Source organism: Dryobates pubescens, chromosome 20, assembly GCF_014839835.1.
Source record: "Dryobates pubescens isolate bDryPub1 chromosome 20, bDryPub1.pri, whole genome shotgun sequence".
NCBI lineage: Eukaryota > Metazoa > Chordata > Aves > Piciformes > Picidae > Dryobates > Dryobates pubescens.
This window is the reverse complement of record NC_071631.1, coordinates 17,062,574-17,085,403: the sequence shown is the minus strand read 5'-3', so window position 1 is coordinate 17,085,403 and position 22,830 is coordinate 17,062,574. Positions and strand designations below refer to the sequence as shown.

Sequence of the window (22,830 nt, the reverse complement as noted above, 5' to 3'; positions counted from 1 at the left end):
CAGACTAGAAATTCCAGCACTGTCCAAGGAGAATGCCTGGCACTGAGACCACTTCTGTGCAAGTGGAAGAGGCTCAGCACTTGTGGAAAGGGTTCCACCACAGTTGGTCAAAGGATGGAGAACTCCTGTCAAAGGCAGAACACCATGGGACAGAGTTCAAACTGACCCTGAGACTCAGCAAGTCAGCTGAGCTTGTGCTGTTCAGGTATTGCCACCATGACCAGTGACAAGAAGCAGCACAGTGCTTGCTATTCCATAACCACCTACTCCAACCAACCAGGGGCAAAACATTTTAAAGAAGTATTTCTTTTATTAATTAAAGCTTCTGCTGCCAAAGACTGTGGCTAAGTCCTTGCTTTTGGCAGTGGTCAGCTCCTGCTGGCCTTGGAGCCATAGTGATGCTGAGCACTGTGTCACAGATAGCTCTGCTCTCTGTTGGTTTCATTGTTCCTCTTGCTGTGAGCAGCAGCAGGAGGAGAGAGCAGAGCTGGTGGACAGGGCTTGGCTGCCCTAAAAGACTGCCCAGCAAAGCCAGAAAGGTCTGACTACAATCATAGAATCAACCAGGTTGGAGAAGACTTCAGAGATCAGCAAGTCCAACCTATTGCCTAATACCTAACACCTCCTGACAACTAAACCATGGCTCCAAGTGCCACATCCAAGCCTTTTCTGAACTCCTCCAGGGGTGGTGACTCCACCACCTCCCTGGACAGCACATTCCAATGGCCAATTACTCTTTCAGTGAAGAACTTTCTCCTCACCTTGAGCCTAAACTTCCCCTGGGGCAGTTTGAGACTGTGTCCTCTTGTTCTGGTGCCGGTTGCCTGGGAGAAGAGACCAACCTCCACATGGCTACAGCCTCCTTTCAGGAAGCTGTAGAGAGCAATAAGGTCTCCCCTGAGCCTCCTCTTCTCCAGGCTAAGCAACCCCAGCTCCCTCAGCCTCTCCTCAGGACTAGAGCCAAGAGAGAGAACATCCAACTGACTGCAGGTCTTTGGAATGCTCCATTCCACTTTGCCTGTTGCTTTAAATGAGATCCACGGAGGGCAATGCACAAAAGGAAGAGATTGTGTCTGAAGACAGAGTTTTGTGGTTTATTAAATCTGTGCATAGTTGCCTCAAACTCATTAACATCATCTGAACCTGCTCCTCCATCCACCCTCCTCAGGTCAAGAGTCCGCTCGACTGAATAAGCAGAAGGCGAAACCCTCTGCCTCCTTTGGTCTCCTGAACAGCTGAAAGATTCAGCAGGCACAAGGCAAGTTGGATGATTTTATTTCAAATCAAACATATCTTTTTCTGTTCAGCTGCTGTGTGTGGAGCCAAACATTGCATCTGATCATTGTTAGTGCCAGGAAAAAAAAAACAAACAACCCACAAACTCCTCCAGGAGAACTGATCCCAGATGAGAGACTAACAGGTACCAAACCTGTCAGGGAACAAGCTTCTCGGAGGGGTCCTTCAGAACCACAGGATTTGGGGTTATGATTAATCTTTTTATACCATTTTAAGCTCAAAGTTGCTCTTATGTGTTGTGGAGAGAGGGTTTTAGTTGTTACCAGGCAGAGTTAGTGGTGTTGAAAACCAGCAATGATTTTGTTTAGTTGCAGCTGCACTGATTGCACTAGGAATCAGGAGGTTCTGTTAAAAGAAGGTAAATCTTTCACTTATTACATCCAGACAGTGCTGGGCAAAAATCCCAGGTCAACATGAATAAAAACAACAAACAACCCCACAACTAAATTAAGCAAATCAGAGAAAGCTCCTTGGAAATGCATGGGTAGGAAACAATCTGGACACTTCCCTCAGGATTGTCATTTTCCTTGAAGAATGCCTTTGAAACCCAGAAGAACATCCCAGAACAATCTGGACAGCCAAGGACCTTGGTCAACCCCTTTCTGCCCTCAACTGCTGGCTTCCTTCCAGGTCGAATCTGCAGCTTCTACCACCGCCTGTGGTTTCCTCTCACATCAGATCACCACAATTAACATTCGTAAAGTGCTTTGAGATAGTGCTACAAAAATACTAACAAGTTGAAAGGAGGGCAGAACACCTACTATCAGCACCCAGCTGGTTTTTGTTTTGCCTCAGAGCAGCATCACTGTTTTCTCTTTTGACTTCCTATTAACAAGGTGCCAGCGTTGAGAGATGGCACCAAGGGCAGAAGGAGTTTCTGCAGGGCACTGAAGGATGGATGTGCTGGAAAACATGAAGGTGGCTTCTGGAAAGGTGAACGAAGCAGAGCATCCAAGGAAGGATGGGGATTGACTTCCCAGCTCCTGTGCACAGAGCTGTGCAGGAGGCTTTAGACAACATAAATACTGGGCCACACAAGGAGAGAGGTGGTGCTCAACTTAAGCCAAACTCAAACCAAGACGCTGACGCTTTTTGGGGGAGGACGTAACTGCTCGTCAGAAGCTATCATCTGAGGGCTCTTTACTTTGTAGTAAAAAAATCCTGCTACACTTCTAGTCATCAGTAACTCCTCTCTAGTTAGCAGCTTCACAAAAGCAATCCTTGTATGAATCCATAAAGCTTTCCCAGATTTTGTTTTCTTAAGAAGGTTAAATTTTCCCATTATAATTGCACTTGAAAACCAGGCATCGATTCCTACACGCTCTCCCCAAACACCTTCTTGATTCAGAGAAGTGGAAAGAAAGGCTACAATTACTCACTGTCCCTACAGCTAGCAGGATTTGAAAAGGTTTGATTTCAGGTGCCCTGAAGGAAGGACACAAACACCCAGTTTTCCTGAAGAGGAAAAATGTGCAGTTTGAAAAGACGACAAAACCCGCAGCGGGTTTCACAGCTTGGATTGCAGCGGCTTCAGGTGTTTGTGGAAAGACTGGTGAACCTGCAAGAGGACAAGACAGTGGTTAAAGCAAGCTCAGGCCTGAGCTGTAGGGCAGTTTTAGCTCCTCACATCTCTTGCAGTGTGCTTTTTGTACTGAGGAAATCTGACTCAGAGGCGCTTTGGGGATTTCAGAGCAGCCAGCTAAGTCCTGGATCTGAGCGTCTATGTGACGCAAAGGGTGAGGATATAAGCCAAAAAACCCCCAACAACAAACCCTTCCCCACTAACTTTCTTGTGAGAATGAAAATGTGAGACATTTCATATCCTTACAGACCATTATTTGGCATTTTAGCTCAAAAAACCACCCCACAAACTGGCAGAGGTCTCCTGAGGGGACTGTAATGAATAGAATAGGTTGGAAGAGACCTTTGAGATCATTGCATCCAACCCATCATCCAACACCACCTAATCAACTAAACCAAGCACACTATATGTAAAGTCTCCTCCTAAACACCTCCAATGATGGTGACTCCACCACCTCCCCAGGCAGCACATTCCAATGGGCAATCACTCTCTCTATGAAGAATTTCTTCCTAACATCCAGTCTGAACCTCCCCTGGTGCAGCTTGAGACTGTGTCCTCTTGTTCTGGTTGCCTGGGAGAAGAGACCAAGCCCCACCTGGCTACAACCTCCCTTCAGGTAGTTGCAGAGAGCAAGAAGGTCTCCCCTGAGCCTCCTCTTCTCCAGGCTAAGCAACCCCAACTCCCTCAGCCTCTCCTCACAGGGCTTGTGTTCCAAACCCCTCACCAACTTTGTTGCCCTTCTCTGGACATGTTCCAGCAAGACAACATCCTTCCTAAACTGAGGGGCCCAGAACTGGACACAGGACTCCTAAGCACTACTGACTTCAGAAGCACAAAAAATTGAGCAAGTTCTGATGGGATAATCTCAGCTTCTGGCCACTGAAACAGGACTTAAGAGTTCTGGTCTGGCCAATGGAAGAGGGACACTGACTCTTCCCAGTTGTTTCTTTTATTAGCTCAGCTGTAGCTAACAGCCATAGGGCAGCTATGTGACACCTGACATTCAAGCACTAGGTGAGAGCAGTTTATTTTCTTCAGGGGTCACTACCACTGCCTGAAGCCACTGAAAGCAAGCAGGTAAGGGTTTCACAGCCACTGCCACTAAGCAGAATTCACAGCAAGTGTTAATTTCCTCTAAATTCAATGAGATTATTCATTTATTATGTTTGGTTTTTTTGCCTAGGGGGAGTATGATTTCCTCCCTCAACTGAGAACTCAGAAGTATCCCACAGGGATGCATGAGGTACACAACTCAGAAGAGAGCATGCTGAAAGAGGAGGAGGAGGTGAGTAGTTTTGGTGCATTGACACTAGTTATGTGATCACCTACAAGGATGGGCTGAGAGTTGGAGTTGTTCAGCCTGGAGATGCCTCTGGGAAGAACTTATTGCAGCCTTTCAGTACTTAAAGGAGCTGATGAGAAAGCTGGGGACAGGCTTTAGAGCAGGGCTTGTTGTGACAGAACAAGAGGTGATGGTTTGGAACTAAAAGAACTATTCAGACTAGATACAAGGAAGATGTTTTTACAGTGTGGGTGGCAGAATACTAGCACAAGCTGCCAAGAAGGTGGGAGATGCCCCATTTCTGGAAACACTCCAGGTCAGGCTGAATGGAGTTCTGAGCAGCCTGACCTAGTTGAAGATCACAGAATGGTTTGGGCTGGAAGGGACCTCTAAAGGTCTTCTAGTCCAACCCCCAAGATGTCCCTGCTCCCCGCAGGGGTTATGGGACCAGATGGCCTTTAAAGGTCCCTTCCAACCTAAAGTATTCTGTGATCACTGGCTCGAAACTGAAACCCCCTGAACTGGGTCATTTCTCTGGCTATGCATGCCCTAAAGATGAAGAAGTTCCTTTACCTCTGTCTTGTTCAGTGGGGATTTCTTTGCCCACTCAAACATGTTCTCGTAGACGTTGCCGTCGTAGCGGCCGAGCACAGAGCCGAGGTGAACGTCGTGGAAGTCGAAGGAGTCCACCAGCGCCACCGCGTTGGGACGGATGATGGCCAAGAGCTCCTTGACACGCTGGTTCACTTGAGTGATCTGGGCATCGGTCAGGATGCCCACCTTGGGAGAAGAAAGAGCCTGTCAGAAGAGCAGCCAAGTGGCAAGAACCTTCCTTTCCCTAAGAGGTCTAACACAGGTCAGGCTCCCCTCACCCCTGAGCATGCAAAACTTCATCAATGAGGAGGGCTTTCAAGTGCTAAGTAATCAAACTGGCAGTGTGCCACGGTGTACAAGCAAGAAGAGATGCCCAGCACAGCCCACCACACTGCCTAGCTATTTGATCTCTGATGGGTGACTCAGTCTTTAGAGTGCCTGTAGGTTAGTAAGTTCAGTAGCAAGTTTCCGTATGTGTATGCTAAATCCTTCCTGGGTTCAGGGAACGTTTTGGTAAGCAGCCAAGAGGAAAACAGGAACACAAGATATAGCACATCTGCCTGAAGACAAAGTAGAACACTGTTGCACAAAAAAAAAGAAGGTCTCCAACAGAAGGAATTAAGAACAGAAAGTATTGCCTGGCAATTTAAAGCCATTACAATAATTCCCAGTGCAAAAATCCCCTTTCAGGGCCCTAATTTGCACACAGCTTTCACAGCATGTCTAACTGCCATCTCCTTTATTAACTACTTGTTGTTTAACATACAAAAGTTCTCCAGTTGCTGACCAAGTCTTAAGCTAGCCTAAGACAGATGCCATGTCACCATTTAGCACCCAGCTGCTTCTGGCAGACCACAAGAGCAACTTGACAAAAGCCTTCCATCAGCCTTGCACTGTTAATGCCCTCTGGAAGTCAACAGGCAAGACCTTACACCTAACCATCTGTGCAGCTCTGCATGTAAATCACCTTTGCAAACAATGGCTCTGGAGATTGAAAGTGCTGGAGCAAGACACCAACCTGCAAGAAATCCCCTGTGTTCTTACTGATGCCATACAGTGCATACAGGAGGCAGAGCTCAGTCAGGACAGCACGGACAGCTGCATTGCTGACCTCAGACAGCTTTGCTGCAAACAGCTTCACCACCACATAGTGACAGTGTGCCTACAAGAGATGAAAGGAAGGTGAATCAGGGTCACAAAGAGAGGAGAAGCTTCTACACCACACTACTTCTATCAGGCACGTCACTGACCTCAGATGCTCGCACCAGATCAACAGAAGTTCTGTTCCAGGCTTCCTCTTTGCTCTTTCTGTGGTTCAGCTCAGCTTGCAAATTCTTTGCTGCAGCTTCTACAAGCCTGTTCCATGAAGGGAAGAAAAGGAGATCACACAGTAACACCACATGAACAAGATTATGCATGCTGAATTCAGGTGAAGTTCAGTCTACCACACCAGAACTCAGAGCTCATGTGCCACAAGTGAATACAATGCCTGGAGTGAGCAGCTGTGGCTTTAAACCCCTCTGTCAGCACTGCTGCAGCTTGAACACAGCTACACAGGGGTAAGAGGGCATCTGACAGCATGCATATGGTGCTCAAGTGCTGACTCACAGGTAGGCATTTATTCTACTCTCACACTTCCTTCACAACAGGCTTTGATGCCAGGATTGTTTCTCTCCAGACAGATCTCTGAACAGTTTGAACAACCTTGGCATTTGTATGCTTTGATTAGACTTTCAGACAAGAAAAAGCTACTTCAAACTGGAACAGAGTAAGGAGGCTACATTTAGGCTCTATGCAGCCTCTTGTAACCTCCAAGCACTGCACACTGACCCAGCCTGGTAAAGTGTGTCACTTCCTGCAAGCAACAGGTGGAGCACAGCTCTGCCAACCACATCCAACACGAAGAGGACAGCACACCATTACCCCCTCCCAAGGCACACACTTCTACTGGTGCTTGACTCAGACCAACAGGTGGGAGCTCACCGGGCAGCACGTGCTTTGTAGGCCTCTGCCAAGCTGGCTGGATCATTGAGCCTCACAGTCACTGCCCTAGCAGCCACATGCTGCGGCTGAATGCGTTGCCTGGAGAGGTCATTAAGGTAGGACACCATGCCAGTGACCTGCTGCCCAGAAGCAACCTGGTTGTAGCTTTTGACAAGGAACCTGCAAACAGAAAACAAATGGCAACTCTTACTCATGAGCTGTTTTGAGTCATTCTGCCCCTATACTCAGCACTGGTTAGGTCATGCCTTGAGTCCTGAGTCTAGTTCTGGGCTCCTCAGTTCAAGGAAGATGTTGAGTTACTCAAATGTGTCCAGAGAAGGGCAACAAAGCTGGGGAAGGGTTTGGAACACAAGCCCTATGAGGAGAGGCTGAGGCAGCCGGGGGTGTTTAGCCTGGAGAAGAGGAGGCTCAGGGGAGACCTTACTGCTCTCTACAACTACCTGAAGGGAGGTTGTAGCCAGGGGGGTGTTGGTCTCTTCTCCCAGGCAAGCAGCACCAGAACAAGAGGACACAGTCTCAAGCTGCACATGGGGAGGTTCGGGCTGGATGTTAGGAAGCAATTCTTCCCAGAAAGAGAGATTAGGCATTGGAATGTGCTGCCCAGGGAGGTGGTGGCGTCACCATCCTTGGAAGTGTTTAAAATAAGACTGGATGAGGCACTTAGTGCCATGGTTTAGTTAGATGGTATTGGGTGATAGGTTGGGCTTGATGATGTCAAAGGTCTTTTCCAACCTGGTTAATTCTGTGATTCTGTGACATGAGTCATCTTATCAGACTAGCAAAGAACAGCTGCCAGCATACTTTTGTGCCAGAAACAGGGCAAGAGACATGAGAGACCAGCTTCATGGCAATGCAGGATACTGTCCTGCTCATCACTTCAGCCATAAAGATCATAATGCCAGGGCAAGGATGTCCCTGGATAGGAGTGGGCATACCTCGCTGTCTGCAGCATCATGACTGTGTTTTCTCCCTCGTAGGTGCAGCATGGGGTGAGGGTGACGTAGATGTCAGGGATGCCACTGCAGCGAGAGTAGCCATGCCCACCGCAGGCCATCCGACACTCCTCAACCCCAGCGTTGGCAATCCAGGAAGTGAATGCCTTCAGCCCTGCTGTCAGTGCATGCAGCTGGTGGACAAAAACACAGCCAGTTCAGAGCTTTTTATTTTCCAGTCTCAGCTTCCACACATACCTAAGTACTGCAGCTCCCAGAACAAAGCAGAGTCAACACCACCCTTCCAGTGTCCCACAGGGTCTTGTGTTTCTTCTTAGAACTCTTTGCTGAGCCAGACTGTTTATATTAAAACCTCTGTAGATGGATTTGAGTGTTCCATCCTTTCTGTCTCTGCACATTATATGCACATTGTATGTTTTCAATTGCCTATTGTCACATTAGCTTCCCAGAGAGAATCCCTAACTGAAAACTGACACTTTACAACCAGAAGCCCTCAGTATAGCACTGATACCTTTGATCAACACACCTAATGCCTTGGAAGAACAATAATGGAGCTACAACACAAGCATAAGACAGGAGCAGCATTAAGACCAAAGTGATTTATCATCATCATTCCTGGAAAATATTCACAGTAGGGCTTTCTATCTGTGCATTTGTCCCTGTGTTGGTTTTGTTTTGGTAAGGGGCTGCTAAATGAGTAGTTCAAATCCAGAATTAAATGTGACCTGCACCTCCAAAGCTTGTGAGGGCTTTGGAGCACAAGTCCCATGAGGAGAGGCTGAGGGAGCTGGGGTTGCTTAATCTGGAGAAGAGGAGGCTCAGAGGAGACCTTCTTGCTCTCTACAACTACCTGAAGGGAGGTGGTAGCCAGGTGAGGGTTGGTCTCTTCTCCCAAGCAGCCAGCACCAGAACAAGAGGACACAGTCCCAAGCTGTGCCAGGGAAGGTTTAGGATGGATGTTAGGAAGAAGTTCTTCCCAGAAAGAAAGATTGGCCATTGGAATGTGCTGCCCAGGGAGGTGGTGGAGTCACCATCACTGGAAGTGTTTAGGAAGAGACTGGATGGGGTGCTTGGTGCCATGGTTTAATTGATTAGATGGTGTTGGGTGATAGGTTGGGCTTGATGATCTCAGAGGTCTATTCCAACCTGGTTAATTCTATTCTATTCATTACAGAGCTTGGGATCTCAGAATCTGTAGAATTACAAGGTCAGTCACAAGTGAAAACCAAGAAGGCCTGATGCTTTTCCTCCCATGCTGTAAAGAAACCTTACATCAAACCAAGAGAGGAGGCAGTACCTCTGGCAGCTCGCTCAGGTCCCCACTGCTGATGTCCCCACTGATACGGCGGTAGGTGTTCTTGATGTAGGCTCCCACAATGTGGAAAGCATAAGCTGTTGCCAGGAGCGGAAAGAGTTTGTATTGCTGGGTCTGGTAATCCAAGATCTGGGGTTCTGGTTCCCTAGAGCAAAATACAGATGAGTTAGGATGCCAGTGGCTAGAAAACTGCCTACTCAACTCTAAGCAGTCCAGAATGAGAGCTGACTCAACTTCCAGGATGTTTTGAAACTTCACAAGCCCTATGAGGAGAGGCTGAGGGAGCTGGGGCTGCTTAGCCTGGAGGAGACTCAGGAGTGACCTTATTGCTCTCTACAGCTACCTGAGGGAAGGTTGTAGACAGGCAGATGTTGGTCTCTTCTCCCAGGCAGCCAGCACCAGAACAAGAGGACACAGTCTCAGGCTGCACCAGGGGAGGTTTAGGCTGGATGTTAGGAAGAAGTTTTATACAGAGAGAGTGATTGCCCTTTGGAATGGGCTGCCCGGGGAGGTGGTGGAGTCACCATGGTTGGAGGTGTTCAGGAGACTTGATGGGGTGCTTGGTGCCATGGGTTAGTTGATTAGGTGGTGTTGCATTGGTTGATGAGTTGGACTTGATGATCTTGAAGGTATTTTCCAACCTGGTCTGGTCTATTCTATCATTAAGTGCCAAAGTAAACACCAGCCACAGGCCCTCTTCCTTCCAATATTTGGGAATTTCCCCCTCAGCACTTGAGCTGCTCCTTGAGCTCTCTGCACTCACCCTGGCTTCAGCTCCGACTGGTGCCTGACGGCGCTGTAGCGGATGGCGATGGTGCAAGCCTTGGAGAGGGCGCGAGCTGCGTCGCCCACGATGAGGGAGCGGATGAACACCATGGTCCCATAGGTCAGCTTGTCACTGACTGGTTTCACATAGGTGCCATCTGGTTCAACCTACCAAAAAAACCCAAACAAGCCCAAAATGAAACAAAAAGATAAACCACAGCCTGCTGATTTTTTTTAAGCTTTCTCCTTTTTGCACGCTCACAATCTCAAAATCCAAACCAGCACCAGAACAAGAGGACACAGTCTCAAACTGTGCCAGAGGAGGTTTAGGCTGGATGTTAGGAAGAAGTTCTTCACAGAGTGATTGGCCATTGGAATGGGCTGCCCAGGGAGGTGGTAGACTCACCATCCCTGGAGGTGTTTGAGACTGGATGGGGCACTTGGTGCCATGGTTTAGTTGATTAGATGGTGTTGGGTGATAGGTTGGACTCGATCTCAAAGATCTTTTCCAACTTGGTTAGTTCTAGTCTATTCCATCCAAACTCATCTACAGCCTACAGCCTGGCTGGAACACAATCCACCCACACAGGAGCATGTCAAGTGTTCATTTCTAACCCTGCAGCTCACTGCTTTACCTGGGCATACTTCATCAGCATGTTCTCCCGAGGGATTCTGTAGTTGTCCATCTTCAGGTAGCCATTATCTATCTCATCAAAACCGAATTTGGGCCCAATGTCACCCACTGTGATACCTGCCACAGACAAAGCCACCTGCATTAAGAAACAGGAACTTCACACCACCTGAGAGGTTCAGGCCTTCCCCAGTTTTCTGGCAAGCCCCTGGGTGGGGGCAGAGGGGGAGCCCAGTGAGGACACGGGGGGCAGAGATGTGCCATGGAGGGCCACTTGTGCTGGCCCCAGGGCTGTGGGGTGTTCCAGCCCCACCTGTCTAGCCCAGGTGAGTGCCAATGGTGCTGAAACCACATGTGATGAGTTGTGTCTGGCCTCAGCCTGAGCCCAGGCTTGGTGGGGTGTTGGATGCTGTTAGGAGTAACAGCTCACAAGGACTTTAATCTCTTTGATGGAAAAGGGGACATCAAATGTGGGGAGTTTCACACTTCAGATGCAGTCCTGCTACCCAGTCACAGGGGATCTCTGAAGACCATTCAGCTCACTTCTAGCTAGACAATGACAAAAGGTCTTCTCTCCCTTTCAGGAAGAAGGGGGACATGCTGCCTCCCAGAATGCATAGCTGGGAAGCACTGGGACAGAATCAAGCTCCAAACTAACCTTCACACTGAAAGGTGATTTAGTGGGAGCTCAGTCATAAGAAAAACTCTTGTAAGCCCTGTGACCTACCATTTACCCACTGCAATCAGCTGCAGAACTGAGCCATGTAGGTTAACAAGAGACAGAGCCAAGGTGTTCCCCAGTCCTAAACCCTTCATTTTTACCTGGCAAAGGTTCATGGGTGCCCATCTGCCGTATGGGAACGATGAAGGCATGCAGGCCTTTGCACTGCCCTTGAGTGTAGAGCTGAGCCAGCACAATGGCATGGTTGGAGGTCTTTCCAACTGCAAGAAGAGTGGGAGTTAGAGAAAAACAAGCCAGAACAGTGCACACACTTATACACAGAGGGCCTCTTTCCTTAAACAAGATCTGAGATTACCTGAGCCACATCATGCACTAGAACACCAGATTTACAGCACTAGTTATCACCCAAGTTGTACAGCTAGACAGCCTTGCTCAAGTCAATGAAAGCTGCCCAATCCAGCTCTCTGGGCACACCAAGTCCTTGGCAAACCTGCTAATGGAGCTGAAGATTGTGATGCAAGTGATCAAGAACTCTAACAAATCCACACAGGGATGGAAGATTCTGAGAGAGAATTCAGACTCTGAGAAGTCTGTTACTTGTAGTGTAAGAGTAACTGCCTCTCAGCCAACTCTTGGGATCAATTTTTCCATCATCAGACACAACACAGATGACATCCACCTCCCCAGGTTTTTCCAGACATCCTCCAGATTTAGCCAGAGAGTGATGCACTTACGTCCACCTGGCCACCACTTAATGGAGGTCACAGTGGGGCTGTTGAGGATGAATTCCTGGGTAGCAGGGTCATAAGTAGCTGTAGTTTCTAGACCCCGAAGGTGAGTTCCTGAAAAGAAGCAAACACCTTGTTTTGGCAGAAAGTCAGTCACAAAACAGAGACAAGGACAGAGCTAGACAATGGAAAGCTGAACTCCAGTAGCAATGTATGAATTTCAACTTTGCTTTTAGGCTACATAAAGGGCTAAATGTCAACCAATTAAGAACAACAAGTGGGAGTCAGAACATATTCTGGGACCTGAAGCAAATTCTCAGCAGCAAAACTGTTGGGTTTGTTTTGTTTGTGTTTTCCAGTGGTCCAAGACTAGTTTTCCAAGCACCTCAAATCTGATACCCTTTTGCTGTTGTACACCAGGAGCCCATTCTCAGTTGAAGAGGTCCACAAAAACACACTCCTCCCCTGGATTTCACTACAGCTGCAACCTGATCACCTTGCAAACCAAACACCATGCACTTGTCAGCCCCAAGATGAAATAAGCAGTGCCCATCATCTCTTCATTCCCTCATCAGTCCTACATTCTCCTCATTTGGTGGAGCAGTTTCTCCCAGACAAGATCATCCAGCTCCAAGACAGCAAGTAGCAGCATGCATAGGATAGGGAACTGATGCAGGTAGATGAGTGGACTGCAAAAAGATGAAGGTGGTAATTCCAGGAACAGTGTTTGTCTTCTGCACCCAACTCTTTGCTTCACACACACACCCCAGTCTCAGCAGTGGCAGTGTCCCCACATGTGTGAAAAATAATAAACCACCTGGTCTGCTTGCTTAAAGTAAGCAAGCTGTGAACACTCCTGCTAGCCTGGACTGCCAGAGACAAGAGCTTCAGCGTGGGGAAAGATGTCACCTTGATGCAGCCGCGTTTCCAGGGCACGGAGTTAATGCGAGGCTTCCACAGGCAGCTTAACATCGACTTACTTTGCTGGCTAAGGCTCTTCAAACCTCAGTGAGTGCAAGAGATTCTCCACAGACTTGCAGTTACTTTATGGTTCATGCAGTCTCTACATTTCACTCCAGCACAAAGGTGAATCCTGCTGGTGTTCAGAGAGCAATTCTCATCTGCAGCTCGCAGACATCAAAATTAATGTTTCCCCAAGGCACAGTTTCCTCCCCTTGGGTTAAAAGTGTTGCAGTCACAATACTGCTGAAGTTACCAAAATCCATTCCAAAGCTTGAAAGCAAAAGGAATAGCAACAAAGAACAAAGCTGAGTTGAGATAGAGAATTAAATAAAAACATTTCATGGTCCTATTACAAAGAACAGGTGGGAGTGAACTAAACAAGGCAGGGAGGGGAAGCTCCCCACAAAACACAAGCCCTGGAACCAAGTCATCCACATACTCTCTGATCCAAGGTCAGTCCCAAAGTGACAAGCAACTCTCACTCTGTTGTTGTTTTTTTTTCTGGCATCTCTTGCAGTACTTTGAAGCTCTGTCCTTTTGTCTTCACACTGAATGCTAGAGCTAAGCAGGAAGCACACTGAAAGAATGCTAAGTGCAGACACGAACAGACGTCATCAAACTGACGCCACCATAGCCACATGTAGTGATCTATGCTGGTTTGAACGGCAGGAGAGCAGCATTCAACGTGGCCATGTATAGAGCTACAGACATCAAACTCTCACACAGGAAGAGGGGGGAAAAAAAGGACCAGCAGCATGTGGCAGAGGGGTCTATGACAAATTGCAGTCCATTTTTCCTTGCAGCCACAAGGGCAGGTGGGGGGGCTGTGGGGTAAGCACGCACCGTTTCTTGCCAGGCAGGGGAACTGTTTGTACACAAAGTCATTCTCAGAAATAGCATTTAGGGAATGTACTGTACCATGGCCCATTTCAGTCTGGGCATAAGTGCCAATGATGTCCAGGTTCCAGGCAGGCATGAAGAAGCGATCCTGCTGCTCTGGGGTTGCCTGGGTGAGAAGGGTGGGGAGGAACATGCCCAGGTGAAGGTCCAGAGGCTCAGGCCGTCCGCGATGAACAAAGCTGTGAAGAAGTGTTATGGAATGGGAGTGTGAAGGGAATGTTATGGGATGGGAAGCAAGCATGAGGATTCATGGTGGAGATTGAGGAAGAGACAAAAAGAAGGGGGGGAAAAAAAAAATAATACAATGATTCATGTGTAAATCTGAATTCAGTGAGTGTACTTCAGAAAGCCAGAGCACTGTCCTCTTCTCAGGCCTCAACAGTAAGAAACTGCACTTACTCTGAAACAAGCTTGCTGCCATGCAGTGCTTTCTAATCAGACACACAATGCATTTGCAGCATGCCTGTGGTTTTGATGCACCATGGATGAAAAAAAAAAGGATTCATCCAAACCCAAAGGAAGGCCAGACCTTCCCCATGGTCTGGAAACCAGAGGATCCCTGGGCTGAGTCAGAAGGTCACTTTGTGGAAGCTGTGATCTGGCCAGATGAAGTGAGTCTTCACCCAGAGATGTGAAGTCCACTTTTTTTTTTGGCCTCTCCATGGTTTGAGGGTAGAATCTGGTAGAAGCCCAAATTCATCCAGCTGATTGAGCTGATTCCACTGAACTTTGGGTTGGTTTTCTTGCTTTTTAAAGCCCTATTTACTTCACTTTTTATTTTACCAAAGATGAGACAAAACCAGTGGGAGCTACATTCCAACTCAACTCCCTCCAGCTTTTGCTCCTGTTAAAAGCTCTCTTAAAAGGACAGTGCTCTGCATGTGCAAGTCAAAAGTTGTGAACACAAACAGCTTGGCAAGAAATCCAACATTCTGCAGCCTGTAAACCACCAGCTCAAAGTCTCTGCAATTCAACATGTTTCACTAGAACTACTCTTCCTCCAAGTTCTGTCAAACACCACTAACAAGTGGTCTGGGATTCTTTTTAATGTAATTAAATGCTCCTTACATCTTTAAATGTTGCTGAGTATTGAAACAATGGGGATACAGATTGAGGAGCAGTACCTTCTCCACAAAGGTTGTCTATCTGGCCCATTTATGGATGAAAGAATGGAACTGGGCTTTAGTAAGAATACATAGATATATATTTAAATGAGATACACTGATCTGAGCTTAGCTCAAACTCAGGTGGCATTCTTATCCAGGGGAGGAGAATGACTTCCTGTGTGGCCTCCAAACACCTTAATCTGAATTAGCTCTCTCACTAGAGCTTCCTAGGAATTGTAGTTCTGTTCCCTGGTATTCTCAGGCACCTACAAATCAATTCAACCACCTAATAAACCCAGTAGAAATGGTTTCTAGGTGGTTTGACTGAACAGTGACCAAGTTCAGCAAGGGGCTAATGGGTTCTCAGGAACACCAGATTGCAAGTGAGTTCAGGAGCCATGAGAAGCACACAGCTGAGATAGACTGAAAGAAAATCCTTATTTTCCAGCAATAGCTATAAACCAGTTAAAGCAGTATTTTCATTTCACCTTTCTGTTTCCTTTTCAGCCTTGTGCTATTTGTGGGTTTTTTTCTTTTTTTTTTTTTTTTTTTTTTGAGAGACTTATTCATATGGAATAGGTTAAAATCCACACAAGCTACCAAGAAGGTACACCCTACGATAAAACTCAGTAACTACACATCCAGGATAGGATTCAACTTAAGAATCCAGAGGTCTGTTTCCCCATCAGCAGTTTCTAATCATCACTGACAAATACTGCAGGAACTTTTTACTGATGAAGCAGGTAGATACTCAACATTCCCTGCAGGAAGGTCAAATGGTTGCATTTTAATGATTCAGTGGAGAAAGTGTATTTGCTTTACCAAACTACCTCAATATTACTTCTATCAAGTATCAGAATACTGATTTTTCCTACCAAAGAACCTGGGAACTATGAGCAAATCAGACCAGCAGCAGCCAAGAAAGTGAATGATCTAAGGTGAAACAGCAAGTGAAACAAATCACTTTGGTGTGGTGGATGTGTCTCTGATTTCAAAGCAGCTGGTGTGAAAAAAAACAGACAAGGTCAGCAGACTTTTATCGTTGCCAGCTGGTTGACCCCCAGCTCAGCTGGGTTTGTTCACTCCATCTCCAAGCAGAACTGATGACCAGGTCCCCTCCTTGCACCTTCTACAAACACTTCAGCTACCAGGGATAGCTGCAACCAACCAAGCAGCCAGGCAGTTGGCACAGCCATCCGACTTCTGCAACTGTTCAGACTTGCACACATCAGACTTTCCAAGTTTAGGTGCCAAACACAAGCTCTGGAGTCTTTGGTTTGTTAAACTATTCTTGCTGGTATTTATCAGCTGTAATTCCAGGTTCTGGGCTGAAAGGCTGCTTTCTGATCCATCAAGCATTCTTCCACTTGAAGAAGTCATTTTCAACAGTAGGAGGAATAAGATGTTTTCCTTCTTTGAAACCAATTATCTTTCCATGAAGTTGTAGAGCTGCAATGGAGTGGCACCTGGAAGAAAAGTGCTTGGGGCAAAGCATACCTCACAAAAGCAAAAATGCACAATCCTGCTGCGTTGCATTGCATCTAAATGTCTCCTTTCTGACCTGTTTATGAAGCCCAGCAATGTGCTAGCACCTCTGACACATGTACCCCAAATCTGGGCAAAAATAAACCCCACAGTGCTGCTGGCTGACAAGTTCCAACCAGTTCAAGTGAAATTCAGACTCCCAGGGCTTTCCTCATCTTAAAACAAAGGTAAGCAACCCCAAAGTCAGTGATCAGCTAAGAGGTGCACTGTGGAAAAGACCAGAACTAACTCTGTGATTGTTAGGATGGGAAATGAAGCAGTTGCCTGCTACAGGACAGGAAACATCAACTACCCAAACTGTTTTACCTTTCCCTCAGTAGAGTTACCTAGGGAGCATCATCAATGTACAAACTGGAGTTAGAGAAAAGAGGTTACCCATCAATCCCTGAAGGGAACTAACCATGTCCCATTTCGGTTTGGGCGTAGGTGCCAATTATCTTGACTCCACGGACCAGGGGCAGCCATTTCTCCTTCTGAGCATCGGTCGTTTGGGTCTCTAAGGTTTTGTGAAACATGCTGAAGTGCAGAGTGAGAGGTTCAACAAAATTGCCCAAGCATGTTCTACAGGAGAGAAAGAGGGATCTGGATCTCAGTCTCTTTGTTACTGTGACCCTGAAGGCTTTTCTCCAACTGTAACGCAAGACGAATAATCTCTTGGCCTACTTCAACCTTTTCTGTCCTGCAACCTCCAGATGCAGAGGCATCAGAAACAATGATAATGGGGAAAGAATACACTGTTATTTCAGGCATATTCTTCACCCCATAAATCCTGCTGTTGCTATGTAACTGGAAAACAAGTTATTATTTCACAAAGACTCATGGAGAACTTAAAACTGAAAACAGGAAAACCAATTTATTTTCTCCCCCATCTCTCAGGCTTGCCAGGAATAAATCCCACTGCTGCTAGTAGCCTAGGACTGGGCTATTATTAGTAAGAAGCACTTTGTATTGAAAAGGAAAAGGCTTCTTAGGTGACCAAGTGCTTATCAGAAGAGCTCTAGATTACCTGTAGCTGCTTCTATCAGCTGTGAGATCAGGACCTCACCTGAAATTAACATTACTGTTATAGGCTAGTGCTGGAGGGGATGGAAGGAAAATCAGACATTCCAGGTATGCCTCATCAAAACAGAAGCCATTTCATGAGAGAAAGCTCTATTAATTTAGTAGCCAGGATGGCTGGCAAAGTACATTCCTAATTAAAACAAGCCCCATGCTAGAAAGTTTCACTGTAAAAGCTACATAGCAAATGACAGCACCTTCCCCTCAATATTGCAACCTGAACAGCTTTTCATCTCCAGTGTGCTGTACACAAATGCTGACTCCATCCAAACTCTAGGATGGAGGAGAAAAAAAAATGAACAGGTTCTTTCCTTCTTTTATCTCCAATCTCTTACTCCTCCTCTTCCCAATTTCTACATTCACACTTGGCATTTCCCACTCCCTATACAGCTGGTTCTCCAAAGGGTGCATTGTGTAATTGCTGAAGTACTTTGCTACATCAGGACTGAAAGCAGCTGCATCCAGCATCAGCCATTTGATCAATGGCCAACAATCACCTTACTGGTCTGAAGCCAGGCTTGCTGTGACAATCAGTGAGTGAAGAGGAGGGCTGCAGCTCCAAATCCACTTAAGAGAAGAAGGAAGTGTAGTAACATGCTACTTTGGCAATGTAGATCTTTCCAGATTTCACTGCAACCAACACCACCCACATAATAAAAGGTAGCTGTGTTTGGCAGATGAGTTTTGAGAGCAGATCTATCAGTGAGCAGGGCACAACAGAAGTGAAGCCCATGTTTTCAGGGACTCCAGAGCTAAATGAACAGCTGCAAAGACATTCTCAGGCTGCAGAACTGGGGCACAGCATTTACTCTAAAGCAAAATCTGCAGAACCCTAGCTCTGTGTGGTTCTTGAGGTAACTCTTCTCAAAGAGGAGCACAAAAGGTCACCTCGGTGGAGAAGGAGCAGGAGATGTCTGAACTGTGCTTGCTGGGCTTCAGAGTTAACCAATGCTCTGGTAATTTATTTTTCCTAGCTGCATCAAAACCCCCATCAAGCCTCTCCACTCCAAATCAATTTAGCAGTAACTAGTAGGGCTCCTATTACAGTTTTTCTGGCTTGAATTGCTGAAAGCTACTTCAGGTCTTAAATTCAGTGGCAAAATGAGAAGTAGGGACAAATTCTCATGCAATGCTTATGCACACAGGAATCATCTGTTGACTTGCAGCTCTTGGATCTTCTCTTCTTTTGTTTCTCACAACTGCTTTTTTCCATTTATTCATTTAATCTAATCTTCCTCAAGGAAGCTTATTTAAACTTGAAGGTGAATTAAAACTGCTGGCTTTTCATGCTGACTTACATTCTGCTGAAGCTATTGTAAAAGAGATCTTAACTGTTTGGCACTTTTAGGCCTTCAAAAGCTGTAGCCACAGCAGCCAAGTGCAGCATTGACACACAGGAAGAACTGACCAGATGGCAAGCACTTAAAATGGCTTCTAAAGATATTTCATAGCTCTTGTTGTGTTTTGGAGTCCAAAAATACCTTTGTGGAAACAGGAAGGAGGAGCATTCAGTTCAACGTGTCATAGCAGGCACAAGCACTTAAGGATATCTCCAGGGCAGCTGAAGGAAGAAGCTTTTCTCCTTGCCTGGTCACAAATCAAGCTACAAAGCTGCTCAGTCACGATACACAGCTGCCCAGTGAAGCTCTGGTGGTACAGGAAAGCAGCTACCTCAAAATTCTCCAGAAATGCATGAGTACCTAAATCTGCCCCTGCTGCTTGGGGGATAACCACAAGGCATGAGGGATTCTTGGCAAAAATATCTCAAACTTCCACATGTAAAGATCTTGTGGTCAAGTACAATGAACATAACTTGCAAGCTGAATCAAGGGCTCCATCTATTTTATAAACTTCATTTGAGGCACATCCCAACACTGTATCCATTCCACCTTCCAGTTAGGAAAACTTCATATGCCTAGAGAACAACCCCATGGATCACTACAGGTTGGGGCCTGACCTATTGGAGAGCAGCTCTGAGGAAAAAAAAAAATCACCTGGGAGTCCTGGTGAGCAACAGGATGACCATGAGTCACTAATGTGCCCTTGTGGCCAAGGTGGCCAGTGGCATCCTGGAGTGCATCAAGAAGACCCCAGGGGGATCTTAGAGCTACCTTCCAATACCTGAAGGGACCCGCCAAGAAAGCTGCAGAGGGACTTCTCTTAAGTGTGTCTAGAGACAGGACAAGGGGGAATGATTTTAAGCTGAGGGAGATCAGGTTTAGACTGGATTTTAGGAAGAAGTTCTTCAGTACAAGGGTGGTGAGACTCTGGGACAGGCTGTCCTGGGAGGCTGTGGATGACTCCTCCCTAGGGGTGTTCAAGACCAGGCTGGGTGAGGCCTTGAGCAGCCAAGTCTAGTCAAGAGGTGCCCCTGCCCATGGCTGGGAGGTTGGAGTAGATGATCTCTAAGGTCCCTTCCAACCTCACCATTCTATGATTCTCTGAATTGACTCTGAAACAAAGCAAGCCTTTCTCCCTGCTTAAGTTGATTTTGGATCATGACTTATGACTTAATCACACCTGAGTATTCATACCACCTAACAAGTGGTATTTGGTACCTCTAGGGGGTACTAAGCTTTCATCCATTAAAGTTAAGAGTGGCTGACTCCCAAATAAGTTTATGGAAAGACAAAACTAAAAACCCATCATTGAACTACTTGAGAAAAGCCCTGTTTTCATTGCCAGTACTGCCACCACCAAACAGCACTGACACAGCAAACTCTGCTGAATGTTGCTGGCTGGGTAGACCTCCCTAAATTTCCCCCACAAAAATAATTGAAGGCATTTCTCCATCAGCTCCAATAACCCTCATAGGGGAAAAAATTAATGATTACCTTTCACCATGCAGTACCTGAATAATCCAACACAGTCACTGAACTTGCTATCACTGTCCACTCATGCCATGAAATTACACAAGAACTTGTAGAACACAGGTCAGTGCAGACCAATTGCTTTGAAATTACAACTACAAGATAACAAGATTTCAATTAACTAATCCAAATAGTCATGCCCTGAGGCCAATGACAAGCTTTCTTACAAGTCCAGTCAGGGGGAGCTTGTAGTTCTGCTGGTGAGTTAACATGCCAGAAAAATATCTCTCTAGCACTACAACCAGGATTTCTAAGAGCTGGTGCAGTCTCTCTGTTAAGCAGTTCCTGTTTGATTACATCAGAATGAGTTTAAAAGGACTAAGTGGAGAAACCAAGTCAGAAACTAAGATTCCCTGCAATAAATACGCCTTTATTATGTTCACTAACTTAATCTGAGGATAATGCAATCAGATAAACAAAAGGTCAGACACAACAGAAAGCCTCTAGGTCAAAGGGAACCACTACAGCACCAGGAGCTTGGAGGGAGAGATAGTTCTAAAGAAAACAAAAAATTATAAGCTATCTTGGAACATTTTCAGGCATGCCTGAAGTGGAACTTTATTAGGTCTAAGGGCAAAGTGATGTAATCAGCTTTAAGAGATTTCCTTAGAAGCTGCAACTTCATCTGCTCTACTCACATTTAAAGTATTCCAGTATGGGTTTTATTCCTTCTGGGATTAAAATAAAAAAGGAAGAAATTTATAGAATCATAAAATCACAGAATCAAGAAGGTTGGAAGAGACCTCAAGGACCATCAAGTCCAACCTGTCACACCCAAGACCTTCAGACTACAGGACTGATTTGAATTATTTAATTTTTCTTTACTTTCTGCTCCATGTGTAATAAAAAGTGTGATTATTAATGGTGCACTTCTAGCAAAACAATCCAAGGAAACACAAGACACAGGGAATCAGAGTTGTATCTGAACTTCACTGAAGCCAAGACAGGCCTTCAGTTTCCTTTGGACAGCAAAGCACAACTCTAATGTCACTGGTGACAACCAAAGCATGCACAAGAAGCAAACTCGACATCTAGGTACCTTTTAAACCAGTAGATCTCATCTGGGTCTGCAATTCCATATTCCCTGAGCTTCAGCACCATCAGAGAGCTCTTCCTGAGGGCTTGCTCGTAGCGTTCGCTGCGGGACAGGAAGTTGAGATCCTCATGCTGGAAGTCAGGGTCATTAAGAACTAAGGCCTCTGGGGGCAGAGAAGAAAAGGAAAACACAACTCAGCACACACAAACCTCAACAGACAGTGGGCAAGAAAGTGTTCAGTGTTTTACTTGCCGTACTTCAATGTACATACAGCAGAAAGTTCAAGTTTAAATTAAAAGTTAATGAACTCAGAAAGAAGTCAAAGTGCTTGGAGAAAGGACTCTAGGAACAGGACACTCTCCCATTCCACTCACAAACCATATTTGAAGTCTGGAGCACTCTGGACTTAGTTGGAAGCTAATTCACTGGCGTAAGACCCACAGGCCCCTCATTCTCAAACTCAAAGCCTCTTAAGAGCCATCATTCCTGACAGATCAGGCTGCCTCATGACCTTTGAGCCCCACACAACACCTTGTAGAAGGACACAGCCATTATTCCCAGCCTGCTAACTGGTAACCAAGGTACCCAGAGGTCATGGACTGCCTCTGTCCCCTTTGCCACACAAGTTGCACAACACCAGCCTCTGACACTCCCAGCTCAGCACGGGATGGGAAACGAGGATAGAGGCATTTTGTTAATGTAACGTATCATGGTAGTGCTGGGTGAGAAACTGGCCACATCTGCACTGCTAGGCAAGGGTGTACCAGGAAGGAAAGGGAGGGGAGAAGGCCCAAGGGAAGTGGTCATGGGAAGCTGCCTTGCACCCTCCAGAACAAGGATAAGGAGAGAGGTAAAAGAGCTGTCAGAGCCACCCGAAATGCTTTCCGGGACGAGGAGAAGAGGGGCATCAGGGACATAACACTGCTGCTCTCTACCCTGTCAGGAAGAAATCCCTTCCTTCAGGCCCCCTACACCTGCCAGCCCTCTCCTCACAGCTTCCCCCTCTCCCCAAAAGCCCCTCCACCCAACCTGTCTCTTCCTTCCCCCGGACCTTCTCCTCCCCCGCCCCCGGCTCTCCCTATCCTCACAACCTCCTCCCGTCATCCCGGGGCTCCCCCCGCCCCGCCATCCGCTCTCGCTCTCTCCCGAGAGCCCTTTTCTTGGCCTTCCCTCACCTCTCCCCTCCTCACACCTCTCAGCTTCCCTCTCTCAAGCCTCCTCCCCCCGTCACAGCGCCCCCCAAACCCCCGCCGCGGGCTGTCTCCCCCTCTCGCCTCAGCGCGGCGGGGGGCACCGGGCCGGGCCCTCCCTCACCGATCTCCTTGCGGCGGCGGGTGCGCTCGGCGCCGCCATCCAGGATGTTGGTGAGGAGCTCGGTCTGGAAGGTGGCGGCGGCGCGCTCTCTCCGCAGGTCCGGGTTCATCGTCACCACAGAGGCGGCGGCGGCGGCGACACCGGCAGCGGCTCCGCTTTAACCCCGACCCGGCCTGGCCCTGCGACCGCCCGGCCCGGCCTCCGC

General features: G+C 47.0%; 1 protein-coding gene across 2 annotated transcripts; it reads right to left on the bottom strand.

Moving 5' to 3' along the window:
* Positions 1–1,718: 1,718 nt before the first annotated feature.
* Positions 1,719–22,755, bottom strand: ACOX1 (acyl-CoA oxidase 1). 2 transcript variants are annotated; one of them, XM_054170714.1, is made up of 14 exons: positions 22,626–22,755; positions 21,315–21,474; positions 16,747–16,907; positions 11,839–11,946; positions 11,245–11,364; positions 10,427–10,542; positions 9,790–9,959; positions 9,009–9,171; positions 7,694–7,884; positions 6,738–6,917; positions 6,005–6,110; positions 5,773–5,916; positions 4,734–4,940; positions 1,719–2,854 (listed from the first exon to the last, which is right to left on the bottom strand). In XM_054170714.1, the coding sequence occupies exons 1-14, from the start codon at positions 22,732–22,734 to the stop codon at positions 2,804–2,806; spliced, it is 1,986 nt and encodes a 661-aa protein (XP_054026689.1). In that variant the 5' UTR covers positions 22,735–22,755; the 3' UTR covers positions 1,719–2,803. The 2 variants fall into 2 exon arrangements, with proteins under 2 accessions (XP_054026689.1, XP_054026688.1); XM_054170713.1 differs by lacking the exon at positions 16,747–16,907 and adding an exon at positions 13,714–13,874.
* Positions 22,756–22,830: the final 75 nt, after the last annotated feature.

Excerpts from the sequence above, each read along its gene's own strand:
- ACOX1 (XM_054170714.1), bottom strand. The coding sequence starts at position 22,734 with ATGAACCCGGACCTGCGGAGAGAGCGCGCCGCCGCCACCTTCCAGACC. Across the intron at positions 11,365-11,838 it reads TAAGTGGTGGCCAGGTGGAC|TTGGAAAGACCTCCAACCAT; the intron begins GTAAGTGCATCA and ends CTCTTCTTGCAG. Across the intron at positions 10,543-11,244 it reads CACCCATGAACCTTTGCCAG|GTATCACAGTGGGTGACATT; the intron begins GTAAAAATGAAG and ends TGTCTGTGGCAG.